Source organism: Schistocerca serialis, chromosome 7 (assembly GCF_023864345.2).
Source record: "Schistocerca serialis cubense isolate TAMUIC-IGC-003099 chromosome 7, iqSchSeri2.2, whole genome shotgun sequence".
NCBI classification, from domain to species: Eukaryota; Metazoa; Arthropoda; class Insecta; order Orthoptera; family Acrididae; genus Schistocerca; species Schistocerca serialis.
In genome coordinates, this window is record NC_064644.1 from 393,556,989 (window position 1) to 393,581,019 (window position 24,031).

At 44.6% G+C, this 24,031-nt stretch overlaps 1 protein-coding gene across 1 annotated transcript in view; it reads left to right on the forward strand.

Annotated features, from left to right (window-relative positions):
• Nucleotides 1–24,031, forward strand: part of LOC126413329 (uncharacterized) — a 590,439-nt gene that overhangs the window by 538,989 nt on the left and 27,419 nt on the right. The window contains exon 3 of the mRNA XM_050083236.1: nucleotides 21,024–21,089. Within this exon, the coding sequence (XP_049939193.1) occupies nucleotides 21,024–21,089 (66 nt within the window). The remainder of the gene's footprint in view (nucleotides 1–21,023; nucleotides 21,090–24,031) is intronic.

Below are 24,031 nucleotides of genomic sequence, written 5' to 3' on the forward strand. Positions count from 1 at the left end.
AAATTACAAGTTTCTGAATTCTGCGCAGTGATTAATGTTCTCGCTCACATAATGTTCTATAACTGACCGCAATACCAGCGTTTGGAGTACGTGTTTTGTTTCTAAATTCCTTCCTTTTACCCTGCCTATTTCGCTGGAATTAGTGGAATGAATGCAAATGCACGAGGAACTGCTGCTGGAATTTTAAACCCGTGGGTAACGTAAATCACCAGATTTTGGCGAGATGGGCTGAAGGTGGGGAGGGGGGAGGACGGATTCGCCGTAATACACGAAATAAAAACTTGCATACTCCTGGTGTGTAGTGTTCAGTGATAAATGACCCTTCAGTAAGCGAATCGTAGGCGATAAACTGGAGGCAGTTTTCACTCGTAACTGGAGATAATTTCATGTCCACTTTGTACATATTTTCCATAACAGTTTCCACGAAGCATATCCTACTTCCACAGCAAAGTGTTTTACTAATTGTGATAGTACGTAAAACATTCAAACTGCATTATTTCTTCGTTATTCTCTAATACTTGACTAATTCGTGCCAACTGATGAACAACTGGTTGAGCTTATGAACATCAGAAATGCGATTGCTATGTAATGAAGAGGAATGATAAGTATTCTTGTGAAGACATTGATATACCATCCATGACGAATTTTTCGTTGAATTCCGCTCGAAAGCGCGTGTGTGTATTCGGAGCTTACGGACGCTTAATGCCGAGGTTACCAGTGCTCCCTTCGAAAGCGTCATATTCACGATATTACAGATATTAGTCAGCTATCGCTGTGTTTCGGAAGCTAGTATTACTTGTACTCTTCAGAGGTTTTTTAATCTTGAAATTCGTATGTCTTCTGTTTATTCAGTTACAATGAGACAAACATTTGGAACAGCACTGACCTCGTCTTTTCGTACGCGGCTAATACTAGTTTTCATCTTGCCGTTTACTTGTATTGGGTGAAAGTGACTTACCACGCCGTGTTGACACAAGAGTCGCAGAGAATACTAGTATTTACCAGTGGCAGCGCACAAAGGCCCTTGTCTTATTAAAGAACGTTTCGGCACGAGCTGGTGCACGATCGGAAGTCGGAAAATGGAATTTTGTTTTCTTTTTTCATATGGTAAATTCATTGCCTTATTATCTGAAACTGATTCCAATAAACATTATGATTTTGAAAAGTTCTCATTATATAAACTGTTTCATGTTTTAGATGATTTTAGAGCTCCAAGTACTTAAACACGTACTGTTAACGTAGCATATTAGAAAAAACTAATGAACTACATTTGAAGAAAATGAACAAACTTATGAATAGAACAAAAAAGAATCTACAGACCGCAAGCTATGTGAGTGACATACAGAATAAATGTCCAGGTCTGCTGACACGGCACATTTACTGTTAGTACATAAACGTTTTACATCACCAGTGTATTACGCAAAATTGTGTAATCCCTGAATTATTTCTAAGGCATTGTACGACTCCGAATGACACATAATCTACGCTACTAATATTTTTTAACGAAACGAAGACGTTATAACAGAAAACTAGTGAGTTAAAAAGTTCACTGCTTAACCTCTGATTAACATTAGGCTTCGCGTCCAGCTGCCACTACACTACACTGACTGTGGTTGTGAAAATCAAGAGTGGCCCTATGAATATGCAAAGTGGAACTCCAGAACTTTCTACGGAAAGGTATCGAGAGTGAGACTGTATTGGTTTGTACACTACTGGCCATTAAAATTGCTACACCATGAAGATGACTTACTACAGACGCGAAATTTAGCCGACAGGAAGAAGATGCTGTGATATGCAAATGATTAGCTTTTCAGAGCATTCACACAAGGTTGGCGCCTGTGGCGACACCTACAACGTGCTGACATGAGGAAAGTTTCCAACCGATTTCTCATACACAAACAGCACTTGACGGGCGTTGGCTGGTGGAACGTTGTTGTGATACCTCGTGTAAGGAGGAGAAATGCGTACCATCACGTTTCCGACTTTGATAAAGGTCGGATTGTAGCCTATCGCGATTGCTGTTTATCGTATCGCGACATTGCTGCTCGCGTCGATCGAGATCCAATGACTGTTAGCAGAATATGGAATCGGTGTGGCCCACATCTCGTGGTCGTGCGGTAGCGTTCTCGCTTCCCACGCCCGGGTTCCCGGGTTCGATTCCCGGCGGGGTCAGGGATTTTCTCTGCCTCGTGATGGCTGGGTGTTGTGTGATGTCCTTAGGTTAGTTAGGTATAAGTAGTTCTAAGTTCTAGGGGACTGATGACCATAGATGTTAAGTCCCATAGTGCTCAGAGGCATTTGAACCATTTTGAATCGGTGGGTTCAGGAGGGTAAAACGGAACGCCGTGTTGGATCCCAACGGCCTCGTATCACTAACAGTCGAGATGACAGGCATCTTATCCGCATGGCTGTAACGGATCGTGCAGCCACGTCTCGATCCCTGAGTCAACAGATGGGGACGTTTGCAAGACAAGAACCATCTGCACGATCAGTTCGACGACGTTTGCAGCACCATGGACTATCAACTCAGAGACCATGGCTGCGGTTACCCTTGACGCTGCATCACAGACAGGAGTGCCTGCGATGGTGTACTCAACGACGAACCTGGGTGCACGAAGGGCAAAACGACATTTTTTTGGGTGAATCCAGGTTCTGTTTACAGCATCATGATGGTCGCATCCGTGTTTGGCGACATCGCGGTGAACGCACATTGGAAGCGTGTATTCGTCATCGCCATTCTGGCGCATCATCCGGCGTGATGGTATGGGGAGCCATTGGTTAGACGTCTTGGTCACCTCTTGTTCGCATTGACGGCACTTCGAAGAGTGGACGTTACATTTCAGATGTGTTACGACCCGTGGCTCTACCCTTCATTCGATCCCTTCGAAACCCTACATTTCAGTAGGATAATGCACGACCGCATGTTGTTGCTCCTGTACGGGCGTCTCTGGATACAGAAAATGTTCGACTGCTGCCCTGGCCAGCACATTCTCCAGATCTCTCACCAATTGAAAACGTCTGGTCAATGGTGACCGAGTAAGTGGCTCGTCACAATACGCCAGTCACTACTCTTGATGAACTGTGGTATCGTGTTGAAGCTGCTTGGGCAGCTGTACCTGTACACGCCATCCAAGCTCTATTTGACTCATGCCCGTTATTACGGCCAGAGGTGGTTGTTCAGGGTACTGATTTCTCAGGATCTATACACTCAAATTGCGTGAAAATGTAATCACAAGTCAGTTCTAGTATAATATATTTGTCCAATGAATACCGGTTTATCATCTGCATTTCTTCTTGGTGTAGCAATTTTAATGGCCAGTAGTGTATTTAGATGAGGATTGGGGATGATTTACCTCCAGGCACCCCTCTCTCCTGTCCGCCTCCACTCCATCCCGCTGGATCCGCGCCTGAGGCCTCAGAGTGAAGCGGATGTACTGTATCTTCGTCAGGCTGCCCTAGCAGCTACAGCCTGACGCTTGGAGCGTACGCTGTCGGTAACGTGACGGAGGCGTGGAGCATGGCGCCTCCCAGAGATCGCGCAGTCGGCAGCTTATTTGTATCGACTGCCGAGAGGCCGCGGCTACATCACGGGCGGCCGAGATGGATGAGGCTTTTAAAGCTAGTGGCTCACTGTCTTCTCGCCCGGCGGCTTAAAGCAGATGGCCAACTTTTCCTCGCTCAACTTCTGCCAGTTACTTCCCGTTCCCCGCCATTTGTTTCGATTAAACACAGCAGTTGTCGTTTCTTCCCTCTCCTCGTGTCATAACTCGTTCATCACACCTTTCCTTGAGCCCCTCCCGAAGCAGTTTCTTTCTTGCTGTTATACACTGATGATCCAAACTTTATGACCACCTGCTTAATAGATTGTTTTTCCTTCTTTGTAACGAAATGCGTCACAGATTCAACGTATCAGGAATCCGACTGTTTGTTGGTATGTTTGCTGAGGTACGTGGCATTAGATGTCGAACCACAAGACATGTAAATCTACATCTACGTGATTACTCTTCAATTCACACTTAAGCGCCTGGCAGAGGGTTCATCGAACCATTTTCATACTACTTCTCTACCATTCCACTCTCGAATGGCGCGTGGGAAAAACGAAGACCTAAATCTTTCCGTTCGAGCTCCGATTTCTCTTATTTTATTATGATGATCGTTTCTCCTTACCTAGGTGGGTGTCAGCAAAATATTTACGCATTCGGAAGAGAAATTTGGTGATTGAAATTTCGTCAATAGATCTCACTGCAAATAAAACCGCCTTTGTTTCAGTGACTGCCACCCCAACTCGCGTATCATATCAGTGACACTCTCACCCCTATTGCGCGATAACACGAAACGGGCTGCTCTTCTTTCCACATTTTCGATGTCTTCCGTCAATCCTACATGGTAAGGATCCCACACCGCGCGTAAGTCATTGCATTTAAAAAGTATGACAGTGATCCGTCCTGACTACAAATAGTCCGCTGTCGAATCAATACGACAGCAAGCAACAGATTAAAAGTCATACTGCTCAAAGGAACAGTTTATACAATAGTCAAACGATTGACCAACTTACAAGATTAAGAACCAAAATCACTTGTAGATACATCGAAAGTGAATTTTTGAAGCATCAGAATGTGAAATAGATGGTAAATAATTCGGTTTTCAGTACTGTAGACTTTCGCAAAAGACTTCGTTCTTTTTCTCCTTCCCTGTTTCCTCGAGTATCACTTGCAGATCTGGCGTGCAAGTAATGCACCTCACCTCTGAGAGCGTTTGCAGACGGGGGAGTTCTCCGTCAGCCGGGTGACTTTGAAGTGCTAATGACGAATTTTCAACGGCACTCTCTGCTCACTTTGTAGTGGTTGTTGCGAACGCTGAGGAACGCCGTGAAGCTGTCGTGTGTTGACTGACTAATGTGAGCTGGGATATCCTGAAACCGTAATAACCGCTGCCTCTTTCTGCTTACGTACCTTACCATTCGCTCGCTTTCATTTCGCATCGTTGAACATAAGAATATGCTTCCTACTGAAGTCGTTGAGGTTTTAGTGGACGATTCGTATATTACCTGTTGGGCTCTTCGGAAACAGCCAAAACGTACCCTGCAAATCCATGAATATATGAAACTGAGCAACTCGGATGTGGCTAGTGGCATTTTGACTGTGTTCCGGGAAACGCTAGCTATTTCATCAAAGGTATCACAAGTTTCTCCGACTCCAACGTCTGTCTGAAGTAACAGGCACACGAAGTGTTAGGACAGGATTTTCTGCTAAATGCACCTTCATATACATTGATATCCTGGGAATCGCTGAGAAACGCATGGTAGAGTGTCCTTTCTGAGTTCGGATATAATTAATTTCCTTGAGACCGAAAAGCTTCAGTCCACAGATCATCACGTTTTTAAAAAAAGAAATCACTAGTGCGAAATCAGCTTGCCCTTTTCTACATCTACATCTACATGGTTACACTGCAATTCACACTTAAGTGCCTGGCAGTGGGTTCATCGAACCATTTTCATACTACTTCTCTGTCATTCCACTCTCGAATCGCGCGTGGGAAAAAGAAACACCAAAATCTTTCCGTTAGAGCTCTGATTTGTCTTATTTTATTATGATGATGATTTCTCCCTACATAGGTGGGGGTCAACAAAATATTTAAGCATTCGGAAGAGAAAGTTGGTGATTGAAATTTCGTAAATAGATCTCGCTGCAAAGAAAACCGCCTTTGTTTCAGTGACTGCCACCCCAACTCGCGTATCATATCAGTGACACTCTCACCCCTATTGCGCGATAACACGAAACGGGCTGCTCTTCTTTCCACATTTTCGATGTCTTCCGTCAATCCTACATGGTAAGGATCCCACACCGCGCAGCAATATTCAAGCAGAGGACGCACAAATGTAATGTAGGCTGTATCTTTAGCGGGTTTGTCGCATCTTCTAAGTGTTCTGCCAACAATGCGCAGTCTTTCTTTCTCCTTCCCCACAATGTTAACTATATGGTCTTCCCAATTTAAGTTGCTCGTAATTGTAATTCCTAGGTATTTAGTCGAATTGACAGTCATTAGATTTGTGCATTTTATCGTATACCCAAAATTTATCGGATATCTTTTACTACCTATGTGGATGACATCGCCCTTTTCTTTGTTTAGTGCCAATTGGCACTTTTCGCGCCACATAGAAATTCTGTCTGGATCATTTTGTAATTGGAATTGATCGTCTGATGATTTTACTAGACGGTAAATTACAGCGTCATCTGCGTACAATCTAAGGGGCTGCTCAGATTATCACCTAGGTCATTTATGTAAATCAGGAACAGCAGAGGGCCTATGACACTACCTTGCGGAACGCCAGATATCACTTCTGTTCTACTCGATGATTTACCGTCTATCCTGCGACCTAAAGATGAAAGGCGTTGGTATATTCCATTTTCCTTGATTTGCGAAAAGGCTTAGGCACGGTGCCCCACTGCAGAATGTTAACGAAGCTCAGAGCATATGGCGTAGGTTCCCTGATATGAAAATTGCTCGAAGACTTCTCAAGTACAGACCAGTACTTTGCCATCGACGGCGAGTGTTCATCAGAGGCGAGTGTACCGTCAGGAGTGCCTCAGGGAAGTGTGATAGGACCTCTGTTATTATCTATATACATAAATGATGTGGTGGACAGAGGGGCGGGGGTGCAGCTTTCTGCGATTGTTTGCTGATGAAGCTGTGGTGTACGGTAAGGTGTCGTTGAGGACTGTAGGAGGATGCAAGACAACTTAAACAAAATTTCTAGCTGCTGTGATGAATAGCAGCTAGCTCTAAATGTAGAAAAATGTAGGTTAGTGCAGATGAGTAGGAAATATAAATCTGTTATGTTCGAATACATCATTAGTGATGTGCTACTTGACACAGTCAGGTAGTTTAAATATCTGGACGTAACAATGCAAAGCGCTATGAAATGGAACGAGCATTTAAGGGCTATAGTAGGGAAGGTGAATGGTCGACATCGGTTTATTGGGAGACTTTTAGGGAAGAGTGGTGTCACTAGTGTGACCTATTCGTGAGTACTGCTCGAGCGTCTGGAATCCGCACACCAGGTCAGATTAAAGGAAGACATCGAAGCAGTTCCGAGGCTGGCTGAACCGGTAGGTTCGAACAACATGCAAGTATTGTGGAGATGTTTCATAAACTTAAATGGGAATCTCTGGAGGGAAGTCGGCGCTCTATTCGACGAACATTAGTGAAAAAAAATTAGAGAATCGGCTGACTACTGAACGATTCTACTGCTGCCAACATATTTCGCGTAAGGACTGCTAAGTTAAGACAAAAGAAGTTGTGACGTCTCGTTTTGTCTCGCCTCGATGGTGATGGTTGTGCCAGTCGAGATGACGTGGAACGGCGACCGTCGATCACGACAACGCTAATCTGTAACTGTTATAAAAACAAACTCCTCACACGGTTTGGTTATTTTTCAGATACTGTCTCTCAAAACTGATATCAACGTCTCGATGGAGCAGCACGCCGGAGTGTGGGCGCCGCCCTTGCTTGTAATTAAAGCAATGGTGTTCGATGTCTGTCGATCTTCTCCACTTATAAACGTAACGACTGCACCACTCGATAACGCGATGACTCCCTTGATCTGAAATGATAACCAAAAGTCCTTTGGGTATTCGCGTCATACTTTTCAGTTCACGCGAACTTACTGACTGTAGCTCTTATGACCGGTTTGAGAATGGGTATTCAAACGTTGAAAATATAATGTCCTGAATCATCAATGCATCACCCAAGCCGATGTCACATCATGATTTTTGCGAGGATATTGAGTTGTTAATTATTATTCCGTAGTCGAGGCGGCGCTACGTCGCGTATTCAACAACTACACGACGTAATTCCAGAGATAACATACCCTTGAGCAATGTTCAGAATGCGTCGTATTTCGGTGTAAACTTATTGCTGTTTACAGTTAAATTGTGACTAAATCACTTTTCACTTTTATGTTATCCGAAGAATCAGTTAATTCCACAAATTCACTTTTAATGTCCATTAAATGATGTATGCAACACGAAGAATTAAAGTTCAATTAAAGTTTATTGTTCTTCGTAATTATTTTTCCCTACACTGAACACACACACCGATTTTTCATTCAGGGAATCGCGTCTGTTAGCATCAGCAATTCTGACTTTGACGATAGCTTCTGACAACACGGTAAAATTGTGAATTCTTCGTGATTGCGTTTATCTGTTGCCTATTGAAGTCTAATAATTGAGTTTATGTCGGCGGTCAGTCTCTTTCTGTGTCCTTTGATGTTCGTGATATTAAGTATCACGGAGGCTAAGTCCCATCACAAATCAGCAATCACACGAGTTATTTTTCTGTCACATATACCATATCCCGTTATCTGTCTAAACCGTAAAGATGATTTTAATTCAGTCCGACTTCTGGCTAATACACTCCTGGAAATGGAAAAAAGAACACATTGACACCGGTGTGTCAGACCCACCATACTTGCTCCAGACACTGCGAGAGGGCTGTACAAGCAATGATCACACGCACGGCACAGCGGACACACCAGGAACCGCGGTGTTGGCCGTCGAATGGCGCTAGCTGCGCAGCATTTGTGCACCGCCACCGTCAGTGTCAGCCAGTTTGCCGTGGCATACGGAGCTCCATCGCAGTCTTTAACACTGGTAGCATGCCGCGACAGCGTGGACGTGAACCGTGTGTGCAGTTGACGGACTTTGAGCGAGGGCGTATAGTGGGCATGCGGAAGGCCGGGTGGACGTACCGCCGAATTGCTCAACACGTGGGGCGTGAGGTCTCCACAGTACATCGATGTTGTCGCCAGTGGTCGGCGGAAGATGCACGTGCCCGTCGACCTGTGACCGGACCGCAGCGACGCACGGATGCACGCCAAGACCGTAGGATCCTACGCAGTGCCATAGGGGACCGCACCGCCACTTCCCAGCAAATTAGGGCACTGTTGCTCCTGGGGTATCGGCGAGGACCATTCGCAACCGTCTCCATGAAGCTGGGCTACGGTCCCGCACACCGTTAGGCCGTCTTCCGCTCACGCCCCAACATCGTGCAGCCCGCCTCCAGTGGTGTCGCGACAGGCGTGAATGGAGGGACGAATGGAGACGTGTCGTCTTCAGCGATGAGAGTCGCTTCTGCCTTGGTGCCAATGATGGTCGTATGCGTGTTTGGCGCCGTGCAGGTGAGCGCCACAATCAGGACTGCATACGACCGAGGCACACAGGGCCAACACCCGGCAACATGGTGTGGGGAGCGATCTCCTACACTGGCCGTACACCACTGGTGATCGTCGAGGGGACACTGAATAGTGCACGGTACATCCAAACCGTCATCGAACCCATCGTTCTACCATTCCTAGACCGGCAAGGGAACTTGCTGTTCCAACAGGACAATGCACATCCGCATGTATCACGTGCCACCCAACGTGCTCTAGAAGGTGTAAGTCAACTACCCTGGCCAGCAAGATCTCCGGATCTGTCCCCCATTGAGCATGTTTGGGACTGGATGCAGCGTCGTCTCACGCGGTCTGCACGTCCAGCACGAACGCTGGTCCAACTGAGGCGCCAGGTGGAAATGGCATGGCAAGCCGTTCCACAGGACTACATCCAGCATCTCTACGATCGTCTCCATGGCAGAATAGCAGCCTGCATTGCTGCGAAAGGTGGATATACACTGTACTAGTGCCGACATTGTGCATGCTCTGTTGCCTGTGTCTATGTGCCTGTGGTTCTGTCAGTGTGATCATGTGATGTATCTGACCCCAGGAATGTGTCAATAAAGTTTCCCCTTCCTGGGACAATGAATTCACGGTGTTCTTATTTCAATTTCCAGGAGTGTACTTCCAGCCGTAAAACTTTTAAACTTCAGATCGGTTTTAAAACAATCTAGTAGCGCTTAACATGTGTACTACTATTGCAAGAGTACAAGAGCGAAGTTAATATCTCCATTGACGAGTTATATTGCAGTCACAGCGAACTTACAGCTCGATGCGGCTGCTACTCTCTTCTAGGATAAACGTTATCTTTGCTCAGTTTATGATCTGGGCTTTAACTTCCGTAAATAGTAACTTTTTGAATTCTTTCTTTAAAGATTCTCTTTCGTATCATATGGTATTCTTTCGTTCAGTCTTTTCTTTATGATAAGAATTAGTATTTACATAACATTCTTGTTAATCAAACTGTCAAGAGCGTAAATTTTGTTGCCAGTGGTTGTCATCACTTTCAGGATGACTGATTTTTCTATTTCTTTTGCAACAAAAGGGTGTTCATTATGTGTTCTACAATTGGGGTGTCACTAAATTAGGGCTGATATGGAGGTCTATAGACAGTCCTTTTTCCTTCGCAATGTTCGAGAGTGGAACAGGAGTGGAAAGGTCAAGTACGGGTACAGCGACCACAGTACGGTGGCTTACGGAGCATGTATGTAGATGGAGATGTAGAAGGATTTTCCCATTCTAATCAAGGATGGAGCGTGGAAAGAATGGCTCCATTTATTATTCCGTATCAACTGCTACATTCCAAACCTTTCTTTCTTTCTGCTCCATCTCAACGGCATAAATACATAAGAGAGGGTATTCGTACTTTCTTTCGCGAGGAATGATCACAAAGGTTCGTAAGGAGGTTCTCGAGAAATGTACGCCGTCTTACTTAGAGTACCCTATTTTTTTAAAATTTTTGTTATACTATCTCGTCAGTCAAAGAAACCTACGACGATTCGCACCGCCCTTCTTTTTGTACGCTGGATGCCTCTTACTGGTCCTGTCTGCTATGAGGCCCACACAATAGAGTGTTATTCCAGTATGAAACTCTAGAGTGTTTTGTATCTAATATTTTTTACACACGGCGATTTTGGTAAATGAGATACAAATTGCAGGAAACTTGTGCCTGAGAGGATAAGGCGCAAGATAGGTAATAAGAACTTATAGCCGAATATGTGTTCCAAGGGAGGTACAACCACATGAAGATAGAGATAACAGATCTCTTACAGTGACCCAAGTATCAGCACCAGTGCCCGCCAGGATGATGGTGTAAACAACTCTGTAGAACATTGTAACTCCTGCCATTATCCGTATCACTTACAATGCTTGGAGGCCTTGTTGCCAACGGACTTGCCTCTACGACGACAGTTTTGTCTCTGATCAGTCGCACAGGCCTCTACGGTGCTGCTAACTCTGTCATCCGCCGCACTCACAGTTGAGGCTGCCCTTACGAGGGCTGGTATTGTCAAGCTTCGTAACACCCATCTGTGGCCTACAGAGAATCCCCACAGTATCATGGCAGCGAAGCATCAACACCTGTTCTGTCTTAGTGTGTGAGTGGGGCATTATTGGTGACAGCCTCGAGGGACCAGTCACCCTTCCACAACCGCTCGCAGGGGAGGCATATCCGCACTTCATGCGCGTGACTCTACCTTTCTTGCTGAAAGACGTACCTTTGGTGGTGCGAAGGTACTGTGGCTACTACATGAGTGTGCCGTTGTTCACTGCGCTTTTGAGAGTGGAGCTAAAACACTAGTGCAGATAAAACATTCCTTCTTGCCTGATGCTTTCGATCACTGAAACATACACTGTCAAAGCGTTTTCACCCCTACCTTCAAGTGGGTGTGACTCTTTTGCAACGCATTTCCGGCCAGAGGTCCACAGGACCTTTTCTCCTGCGTATCATCTCAGGGATCATTTCCTGCAGGGTGTCCCCATTTAGCAAAGTCACCCTGAAGACAAACTGCACTTCCGTAGTATACCACCAGTGAACTGTAACGCTGCATCATCTACAGCTTATTTTGTGTAGTTAAAGCACTTCATACAACGTATACAAGCCGTTTTTCTCCCAACGCCCTATCTGCGAGTGAAACAGGAAGAAGTCTTAACAAATGATACAATAAAAAGTATCCTTCATAGGGGCGCAATTAGAATATAAAACCTGGGCCGCGTGCCCTGCGCGTCGATTCCGTGGAGGCGCATTTTCTGACAGGAAAAAAAGACAGTAAGGAGGCGCAAAAGAAAAAGGAAATATGGAATGGAAGTAGGCTTGTCATACGATGAGAGGAGCCAGGAGAAGAAAGAAGACCAAGAAGAGGTAGAAGAAGAAAAAGATGTCAATGAAAGACGGAAGGAATGGAGGACATGAACAATGGGAAGGTGGTGGCCATGTGTCAAAGGAAATGACGAAAAAATTCTACCGAATGATACTCAACCACAGTTTTATAAGTATTGGCTGTTGCAGATACTGAGACACTTATGTAAGTCTGCAGGCTTTCGTGGCCGTTGTCAATGAAGTTAAAATCTTCTGGTTTATTAGGCCGCGTCATGTTTCTTCTAACATGTTCGACGTTTCGACCTCTCTGCTGGGATCTTCCTCATGATCTTTTGCTGTCCACTACTAGCAGTAGTGGACAGGAAAACATCATGAGGAAGATCCCGGCAGAGGGGTCGAAACGTCGAACATTTTAGAAGAAAAATGACACGGCCTAATAACCTAGAAGATTTTAACTTCACGGAGACACTTGTTTCTTGTTTTTGGTAACTAGATGAAGCCTTTCTCGTCACGCCAAGTGAGACAAGATAACGAGAATGTAAAGAGTATATGTTGTATTTGTTGTTTTGTTCGGTACAGCTTTGTATTGATCGAAATTAAACAATGAATAAGGAATAGCTTTATTGTTACAAGAAATAAAGACTCTGGGCTATGTGTTCTCCATGTTTTGTTTCTCCTGGGCGCGGCTCATCCCAATTACTTCAATGACACTCTGACGAGCCACAGGCTGTAGAATTAGACGTAGACCACGAGCCTGCTGGAGTCCTTGGAGCAGAGGGCGGTGTCTCCGTGTGTCCTAACGGTGCCTGTCTGCTCTGGGGCCGTTCCGGACGGCCGCACGCAGCGTCGGCCTCGCCAAACCGCAGCAACACATAACAGACAGGCAGACACGGTGGCGGGGCCATTCCCTGATTCTACCTGTAGATCGACGGGCCTTGGCCCTTGTGTTTTATCTTTTGTTCGCTTCCACTCCCTCTCCTAGCGTAGAGGGCGTGAGATTAGAGATCTCAGTCAATTGTAAAGCTCGGATCGGATCTGGAGATGGTAACTTCTTCCTTTGCTTTTGCCTTTGCCCCGCATCGGTGCGTTGTAGGCATGGTTATTAACGGACTTGATGAGGTTATGTTGTTTCCGCATGCACAACCTGTCACGACCCCGCTACCCCCCAGGACGGAGTATGTGTATCCGAACTGCGTGCGAATAGTGTTATTCAGGCGGAAATGAGCGAAAGTTTCCGAAATGTTTGCGAATAGTGTACTGAGGTGTTACTTGGGTAACAACCCGGTATTCATTAGTGGGATATGGGAAACCGCCTAAAAACCATATCCACATTTTCTGGCACACCTCCCCTCGTCGTTAATTCACCAGGGGGATTCAGTCAGGGTCCGACGCAACTTCCCGCCCCGGAAACGGCGCATTAACACTCACGGCTGCTGGGCGAGTGGATATAGAGATCGTAATGATGCATAAAACATCACCGAGCGAGGTGGTGCAGTGGTTAGCACACTGGACTCGCATTCAGGTGAACGACGGTTCAAACCCGCATCCGGTAATCCTTATTTAGATTTTCTGTGATTTCCCTAAATCGCTCCAGGCAAATGCCGTGATGGTTCTTTGAAAGGCCACAGCTGACTTCCTTCCGCAACGTTCCTTAATCCAATGGGACTCATGACCTCACTTTTTGGTCCCTTCCCCAAAAATCAACGAACCAACCATAAAATTTCGAAAATGTCGATATTATGAACAAGAAATATAGACGTTTATACATCGATAATCAAGCACCGATATTGTAATGACGATATAGAGGATGCGACGAAATGTTTGGCTTACAGTTCAGGGAAAATTCATTACACGTAGATCAAGAAAATGTATTACGTCGACATTGGGTTTGGAATCGCTGTATTTTTATGGTAGAGCTCAGTTTCTATTTCCCTTCATGATCACATTAATGATGGTAAACAAACAGGTAAAGTACGTATCACCAGATCATAAATCAGTTTTGTACATGAAATGTTCAAAATGCCCTCACTTAGCGAGGATACAACCATCAATCCCTGTTGGGGTGATGTGAACTGCCTATTGTTTCACAGCGTTTACAATAGGAACACGAAGAATGTACATCTTGTACCGGGGTTCCGTACACAAGAGCTTTCAAATACCCCCACAAATAAAAGTCTAGTGGTCTTAGGACCGGAGAACGTGGAGCGCAAGGGACTGGTCCACCCCTACCTACCTACCTGTCACGGGAGTTTTGACAACTTACTGTACATTCTAATCATACGTAACTAGGAGTGTATTTTGAACATTACTTGTAAGATAACGTTTCATGTAATGCTTGTAGGTTTGGTTGCTAAGCGTTTCTCATGATTAATGTGATTATAAACAGAAGTAAAAAATGATATCCAACATGGGGATATAGTTTCCAGACCCATGTCTATAACACACATTTACTTACTCTGTGTGAAGAATGTTTGCGCAAAGTTTGACCATACATTACTATCACAAAACTGCATTGAATGCCTGTTGTGTATAGCTTCTTTGCAATTTTTAAGCTAGGGGGCAGGAAGTACAGGCAGCGAAAGATTATCCATAATCTGTACGGATATCTGATTGTAGCCGGCCGCGGTGGTCTAGCGGTTCTAGGCGCTCAGTCCGGAACCGCGTGACTGCTACGGTCGCAGGTTCGAATACTGCCTCGGGCATGGATGTGTGTGATGTCCTTAGGTTAGTTAGGTTTAAGTAGTTCTAAGTTCTAGGGGACTGATGACCACAGATGTTAAGTCCCATAGTGCTCAGAGCCATTTGATATCTGATTGCAGTTATAAGACATGAGAGGAAAATCGTAATTGAGATGGGAATGAGACAGAGTTGTAGTCTGTCCCCGGTGTTATTCAATCTGAACAGTGTGCAAGCAGTAAAATAAACCGTGTGGAACTTTGGAAAATGCATTAGAGTTTTGGGAGAAGCACTTAAAATTTTGAGCTTTGTCGACGGGTGTAAATGTTTTTATTGAGCCATTGGAATTTGTACCCTTTTTACGCCATAATGTAACTTCAAAAGCTCAAAAGCCGAAATTGCAATAGCGCATTAAAACAGTTTCAACTAAAAGTGGAAATTACGTCTTTGAAAAGATTCTTCGATATTTTTTTCTGATGGTGCCATACTACTCTAACCAGATTGCTCTCGACATATCGATCTTATTCATGTGTGACATTGTACCCTAGATTATCGAAGTGAGATATTTGTTGAACACAAGTGCCGTCTAACCATAATTCTTTCTATCGTTTCCCTTAGAGGCCGTAACTTTTTCTTATATTTTTAGATTTCGCCATAGCATGTTTTGACTATGTTATACACATCTACACCTATGATCCGCAAGACGCATAAGGGTATGAAACGGCGGGTACTTCTGACATCACAGACGTTTCGCCCCCTTCTCTCTCCCATTCGCAAATGGGCCGTCCTGAGAACGACTGTCAGCGAACTCCTCCATATGAGCTATAACTTCTCTAATTCCCTATTCATGTTTCTTTGCGGCCGGGGTGGTCGAGCAGTTCTAGGCGCTACAGACGGGAACCGCGCGACCGCTACGGTCTCAGGTTCGAATCCTGCCTCGGGCATGGATGTGTGTGATGTCCTTAGGTTAGTTACGTTTAAGTAATTCTAAGTTCTAAGGGACTGATGACCTTAGAAGTTAAGTCGCATAGTGCTCACAGCCATTTGAACCATGTTTCTTTCACGAGACTTAATTTGGAGTAAGTAATAAGTTGTACTACTCTTTGTGGAACGTGAGATAGCGGAACTGCGACAGTAAACCTCTCCGTGATGCAAAAGGCCTCTCTTGTAGCATCTGACACTGAAGTTCATTGTACAACTCTAAAACGCTCTCCCGCTTCCTAAACAATCCAGTGACGAAACGTGTCACGCTTCCTGTCACCTTCTCTATCTTTGCGTTAGCCTACCCTGGAGATTCTCCGACTTATGAACAATATTTAACAATCTGTCAAATGAGTGTTTTGTAAACCATTTCTTTCGTAAGCGATCTATATTTTCTTAAAATTCTCACACTGAATCTGACTCTGGCTGCTGCTTTCCCTAAAATTTATTTTATGTGATCATTCCACTTTAGATTGTTCCGGGAAATTACTTTTGTGTATTTTATTGTTTGCAATGATTTATTGCGAACAGTGTAATCTGATGTATCTCTTCGCTCATTTATACAGCGTACATGACGTTTATTTACGTTCAGGATCGACTGACACCCCTGCACTCATCACCAATCTTCTGCAGGTCTTGCTACTCTCATGACGTTGTAATACTTCTGTTGACAGCAGTTTCGTCACCGAACAGCCTCAATACTCTTCCAACGTCATCTTCCACGTCACTAACATGAAATAGTATTATAAAATATGACCATCTGTAAAAGGAGACATTCGCTCAAGCCTCTTTGCATGTAATACCATTGGCTGAATGTGTTTACCGAGACATGGTTGAACGCCTTGCGGAAGTCAAGAAACACGGCATCTACCTGGGAACCCGTTTCTATGGCCCTCTGAGTCTCGTGGACGAATAGCGCGAGCTGAGTTTCACACGATCACCATTTTTGAAACCCATACTGCTCCCTACAGAGTAGATTTCTAGTCTCCAAAGCTCTAATAATTTTTGTGGAAATTAGTAATCCTCGTGTAGGGTAAGTAGTGGCTTTGGGTGTTTATTATTGAGATGAAATGTCACTTGTTACGCGGAGCTTGCTCACACGGGTACCGAACGACTGGAGAAAAAGCGCAGGCCCCTCCCGTTCCTAAGTAAGATCGTGGCATGAATGCACGTAATTATCGACTTTGAGGGGACAGCCGGGCAAAGTGGCCAATAGGGTTCCGCGAGCTACAATGTGTCGGCAACGCGCAGCAAATGCCTCAACTTATTCTCTCTGGACGGTCCAGTCACCCTGCGAAGCCTCGCCTGTTTGCTGTGCCACTCCTCAAAACTCTAATAATTTTTGTGGATTTTAGTAATCCTTGTGTAGGGTAAGTAGCGGCTATTTAATGAAATTATGTTGAAAGTGTCATATATTGACTCTATAATCGTACTTCAGCTATCGAAAGTTCTGTCATGCTATTAGATGGTAAACAGCTTTGAGTAAAGGCCTCAATGCAAGAAAAGTGGCCATCTCGGCGATGGCATCTGGCCACTTTGTGTAGGGGGAAAAAGTAAAATCAGGGGCCGAAATAGTATCTGTTACATGAGCGGAGTTAACGGTTTTGCAGCAATTTACTCATTTCTGCAGAGTTGTTTATGCTGTTGGTTGCGTGATTCCTCCCAATCAGATTGTAGAGCTATGATCCAATTTCTTTGCGCAGAAGGGGAGAATGACTCAAAAGTATGTCGTAAGATGAAAGAGGTGTACAGAGAGCAGTGTCTCGTACGTTGATTAATATTCCGGTGGTAGCAGCCTTATGTCGAGGGTCGTCTGGCCAAGACGACCCTCCAGCTCTTCAAGCATTTCGATGGGAGGTCCTAGAACACTGTCCTTGCAGACCCGATATCTCCCCATGTGACTTGCGCGCCTTGGGCCCCTTAAAACAAACTCTGAAAGGCCAGAGATTCAACTGTGACAAGGAAATGGAGGGCACAGTTGAAACCTGGGTACGTCAGCATCCACTCCCTTCCTACGTATTCATCTCGCTCTTTCAGAGATAATGGCTGTTGTGTACAGTTGCACTGTTCGACTTGAAGTGTAATTATAATACTCTTATTAATTTTTTTTTACACATAACTGTTGTCTCCTTCTCATGGCACACCTAATGTAAAAGTAATGGACTTGCAGCATTCCGTTGGGATACCTCAGAGGTTAGCTTAACATCCGTCGACTTCATCCTGTTAAGAACGACGTGTTGAGTATTCTCTGCAAGGAATACCTGAATCATTCCCAAAGCGGCCCGATAACCGGTAAGCTCAAATTTTTACACGGCTATCCGGAACTGTATGGAATATCTGTCGGAAATCAGGAACGTGGTGTCAAGCTGAATGCAGTTCTCCATGGGCCTGTGGATCTCACGGACGAACAGAGCGGGCCATGTTTCCCAGGTTTGTGGAATCCATATTGTTTTTGATAGAGGAGATTCAAAAAATGGTTCAAAAATGGTTCAAATGGCTCTGAGCACTATGGGAGTTAACATCTGAGGTCATCAGTCCCCTAGAACTTAGAACTGCTTAAACCTAACTAACCTAAGGACATCACACACATCCATGCCCGAGGCAGGATTCGAACCTGCGACCGTAGCGGTCGCGCGGTTACAGACAGAAGCGCCTAGAGCCGCTCGGCCACTCCGGACGGCAGATAGAGGAGAATTTCATTCTCCAACAAAAATGTCATAATGGGTGAGCGTGAAATATGTTCCATATTTCAACACAAATTAGCTTCAGCAATAGGTAAAAGCCAGGCTAAGTGGCCAGGCTAAAGTATTCCATTTTTGTAAGCTGAGTATAAATGGACAGAAATGTATAGAAATCAGCAATTAAGTACTTTAGACAATTCAATGTTCACGAAGTGGAAAAAATTAAAAAATGAGGGATAAAAACTATTTAACAAAGAACTAAACATATTTTATTGTGAAACATGATACAAATCACACGTTTCACGTAGAAATCGGATTGTGTAGCTCAACACCTGTACAGAGTTCATGAACCCAGAGGGAGCACAATTGGTATTTAATCCATTGCTCGTCTGGCCTTGAATCTGAACATTTTTTTTTTTTGCCGTACATGTACTCTATGATCTTATCCACGTTGTCAGAAGTTCTCTATTTCGTTTTTGCTGCTTGCTTATCTTCGACTGATTTCAGTTTTTCCTCCTTTTCAATTTCTTTTTCTTCTCTTTCTTTATTTGCTGCTACTAGGCCACTATTATTTTGACCCCTGGTTTTACGTTTTCCCCCCACTCAAAGTGGCCAGATGCCATCGTCAAGATGGCCACCATTCCTGCATTGTGGCCTTTACTGAAAAGCTGCTTACCATCTAATAGCATGGACGAACTTTCGATAACTAAAGTAGGATTATGGAGTCAATGTATGACATTTTAAACATAATTTCATTAAATAGATGTGACATTTCATCTCAATAATAAACACCCAAAGCCACTATTTACCCTACACGAGGATTACTAAAATCTACAAAAATTATTAGAGATTTGAGAAGCGGCACAGCAAACAGGCGAGGCTTCACGAGGTGACTGTACCTTCCAGGCAGACTAAGTTGAGGCATGTGCTGCACGCTGCCGACACATCGTAGCTCACGGGACCCCATTGGCCACTTTGCTCGGCTCTCCCCTCCAAGTCGGTAATTATCTGCATCCATGCCACGACCCTACTTAGGAACGGGAGTGGCCTGCGCTTTTTCTCTAATGGTTAGGTACCCGTGTGAGCAAGCTCATTCACGTAACAAGTGACATTTCATCTGAATAATAAACACCCAAAGCCACTACTTACCCTACACGAGGATTACTAATTTACACAAAAATTATTAGAGCTTTGGAGACTAGACATCTACTCTGTAGGAAGCAGCACGGGTTTCAAAAACGACGATCGTGTGAAACCCAGCACGCGCTATTCGTCTACGAGACTCAGAGGGCCATAGAAACGGGTTCCCAGGTAGATCCCGTGTTTCTTGACTTCCGCAAGGCGTTCGATACAGTTCCCCACAGTCGTTTAATGAACAAAGTGAGAGCATATGGACTATCAGACCAATTGTGTGGTTGGATTGAAGAGCTCCTAGATAACAGAAAGCAACAAGTCATTCTCAATGGAGAGAAGTCTTCGAAGTAAGAGTGATTTCAGGTGTGGCGCAGGGGAGTGTCATAGGACCGTTGCTATTCACAATATACATAAATGACCTTGTGGATGACATCGGAAGTTCACTGAGGCTTTTTGCAGATGATGCTGTGGTATATCGAGAGGAATGGAAACTTGTACTGAAATGCAGGAGGATCTGCAGCGAACTGACGCATGGTACAGGGAATGGCGATTGAATCTCAGTGTAGAGGAGTGATTTAAAATGGAATGATCATATAAAGTTGATCGTCGGTAAAGCAGATGCCAGACTGAGATTCATTGGAAGAATCCTAAGGAAATGCAATCCGAAACCAAAGGAAGTATGGTACAGTACGCTTGTTCGCCCACTGCTTGAATACTGCTCAGCAGTGTGGGATCCTAGCAGATAGGGTTGATAGAAGAGATAGAAAAGATTCAACGGAGAGCAGCGCGCTTCGTTACAGGATCATTTAGTAATCGCGAAAGCGTTACGGAGATGATAGATAAACTCCAGTGGAAGACTCTGCAGGAGAGACGCTCAGTAGCTCGGTACGGGCTTTTGTTGAAGTTTCGAGAACATACCTTCACCGAGGAGTCAAGCAGTATATTGCTCCCTCCTACGTATATCTCGCCAAGAGACCATGAGGATAAAATCAGAGAGATTAGAGCCTACACAGAGGCATACCGACAATGCTTCTTTCCGCGAACAGTACGAGACTGGAATCGAAGGGAGAACCGATAGAGGTACTCAAGGCACCCTCCGCCACACACCGTCAGGTGGCTTGCGGAGTATGGACGTAGATGTAGATGTAGAATACCTGTAGAGCAACAACATATGTTCCGCATTCGGTAAGTCATTTTCACAAGAGGCCATAACAGCCGAGTCATCGTCAAAGAATAATGTCCTAAAAGATTTATTGCTCTATTATTTTAGTACTTCTGTGCTTGTTGATTTTCGTTGCTTCAAGCCGATCGTCTAAGTATAGGATGTGTAAGAACGGTGACAGACCTTGTCTATCGCTTTAATTCTTTATTTTGCAAGTTTGCTGTTCTGGTGATGATGATCGTTATTGTTCTGCTTTAGAACTCTGGAATTGGTTCACCAGTGCCCACGCGCGTTGTTTTGCAAGGTAATAGCCTCCCGCCCTGCGCCTACTTCTACTCACTCCGCGCTGTCTTGTTGCAGGACGACGAGACGATCGAGAGGCTGAACGAGAGCGGGGAGCTGCGCAGAATAATGAAGCCGTTCAAGGTGAGCACAGCTGCTACTGCCGGCGGCGCGCAGCGTCACACTGCGCATGCGCATAGGATGCCAGTACCAGGCTTGTGTTATTCCCGCTGCTGTCTCTGGGATGCTGCGCGCGGTACACCAGCTGCTTCGTCGGCCACCACGGAAACACACACAAACACACACACACACACACACACACACAAGATATGTACCACACTCTCACAAACTGCGTAGTCTGTACGTCTGTACGTCACTTTTGTATTCGTTTTTTAGCATTTCTTGCCTCAATCGGTGAATAAGGAACGCTTAGATGATCACTTTGCTCTCTGTTTACCTGTCCGACCAGTTAAGGCCAGTTTTTCTCAGGAAAAGGTAGAGGTATCAAGTTGAAATTCGTGTCACACATTTCGGTGTGAAAAAATTTAACATTTTAAGTCAATTAAATCAAAAGATACGGCCGTTTATTACATATTTCGATATTCCCAAACTCACTCGTGAAAACCTGTGGGGTATTGACCCTGAGTCATGAAGTTCGAAAAGGAACAAGGTTTCAAAGTGCAAACAAAGGAAAGAATCTGAAAATTGTTGACTTGTAATTACACTCTCGGGACAAAAATAAGACGCACCTCGAAGGAATTATCTGAATGGGACGACAGTTGGTAGATGTGATATACATGTAAAGTAAAAACAAATTATAACAATTTAAGAAATATTGGATGACGTATTCAGGAGAAAGAGCTTCACAAATTGTGCAAGCCAGCGACGCGTTGGCCCACTTGTGATCCTTATGCAAGCATTTATTGAGCCTGGCACTGATTGATAGATTTGTTGGATGTCCTCTTGAGGAATATTGTGATAAATTACGTCCAACTGGGGCGATGGATCGTCAAATCCCGAGCTATTGGAGGGCCCTGCCAACAGTTCTCCAAACTTTTCAATTGGGGGAGATTCGGCGACCTTACTGGGCGATGTAGGTTATGGCAAGCACGGAGACAGCCAGGTTGGTATCCCACCACTGTCCGGGGCGTCTCTTGACACGTATTCGGCCCGGAATCTCATTTGCTGGAGTAGAATTATCTTCAGTCTGGCTTCAAATTAAGTCCCAATGAGTAGCGAAGACATGTCTGGAGACACACCAGACAGCGGTGGGATGCCAAGCTGACTGTCGCCGCTATACGGCCCGACAATCAGGAGTGATGGTCTGTGATGCCATTTCTTTTCAAAGCAGGACCCCTTTGGTTGTCATCTGCACCACCCTTACAGCACAGCAGTACGACGACGATATTCTATGTCCCGTTTTGTTGCTCTTCATGGCAAGCCATCCACTTCTTACATTTCAACAAGATAATACCCACTCGCACACGGCGAGAGTTTCTACTGCCTGTCTTCATGCTTGCCGTGACCTGCCTTGGCCAGAAAGGTCCCCGGATCTGTCCACAGTTGAAAACGTTTGGCGCCTTGTTGGCAGGGCCCTCCAACTACAGCTATCTCGGGATTTTAGCGATGTAACACGCCAATTGGACATAATTTTGCGTGATGTACCTTGGAGGACATCCAATAACTCTGTCAGTCACTTCTAAGTCGGCTAACTGCTTGCTTAAGAGCTAGAGGTGGTCTAACGCGCTATTGATTCGCACAATTTGTGAAGCTCTTTCTCTTGAATAAATCATCCAATTTTTATGCAACTGTAATCACTTGTTTCTCTGTACATGTTCGTCACATCTACCAAATTCCGTCCCATTGGTATAATTCTTTCTTGGTCCCACGTTTCTTTATATTAAAGTGTATATTACATTAAAATATTTTTTTTCCCATTTGTTGCCAATCTGTCTGCGTCTGCGGCTATTAAGACACCTTTTTCTCAGGAACGGGTGGAGGTATGAAGTTAAGATTTATGTCAAAGTCTAAGCTGTACGGTTCCTTGGCGGCTTGAAACATTTAAGCTTCTAACTGAGTACAATCAAAAGATACGCCCTTATGTGCCGCATGTTTTGATATCACATACTCGTATTTTGATACTCGCGAACTCAATCAGCTATCTCTATAAATGTCGGTCCTGGTGTTCTAACGGTAAACCGCGTGTTTGGAAGGTGATAAGTCGTGGAATCGAATCTCGGTCGGGACACCGATTTTTCAGTTTTCGTTTGCACTTAGCCTTCATCTCTAAACGATTTGAAGAGTCGCCAGAAACGACACGTGGTTCGGATTTCATCGCAAACGGTAAGTCCCCTTTCCACAGTTGGATAATTGGCGTGGCTTAAGGACATAGAAGTGCCAAGGACACTTGCACTAGCCCATTGAACCACACCAAATTATTATGATTATTATGGGGATGTATATAGATAATCACGTTCATAAGGAATCCTGACAGAGGCAGTCCTACTCGCATTTATTCGTTTTTTTCCCAACTTGACAACGTTTTCTTCTTGACGCAGTATAAGGATTATTTACGAATGTGTTGATTCGTTTCGCATTTCATACTAAAACCATCTTTACTGGGTGTTTTAGTTTCTCATTTGTCTTGCTAACATCTGCTCTTCCTCCCATCTGGTCACACCGTAGAGGACGGACTTCCACTACGTCCATCAAAAGGCGACATGTATTCATGCCGGGAGTTTTTTCGCAACACAAGTTGCTCGCTAGACCTAGTGGTGAAACATCGTTCACTGCTCTCTTGGGACGAATGTGAAAGTCCCTTCAGATGTGCAGTGAAGCGTTTTACGTCATTTAGCTTGTGCTAAAAAGCTACAAGTGCGTTTCAGTGGCGAGGAAGATGAGCTATTAGTCGACACACTATCAAAAACTTACTGTCGACTATTTTTCTGCGCTTGGCGTATGTCGGGAGCAAATAGCCCTCTTTTTCACCGTCCGTTGTATGATTAGCTAACAGCAAACCCAGGAGATTCCTTTTCTCTCACGCAATCCATAAATACTGTACAGTAAGTAACACTTTCTTTAAAGCA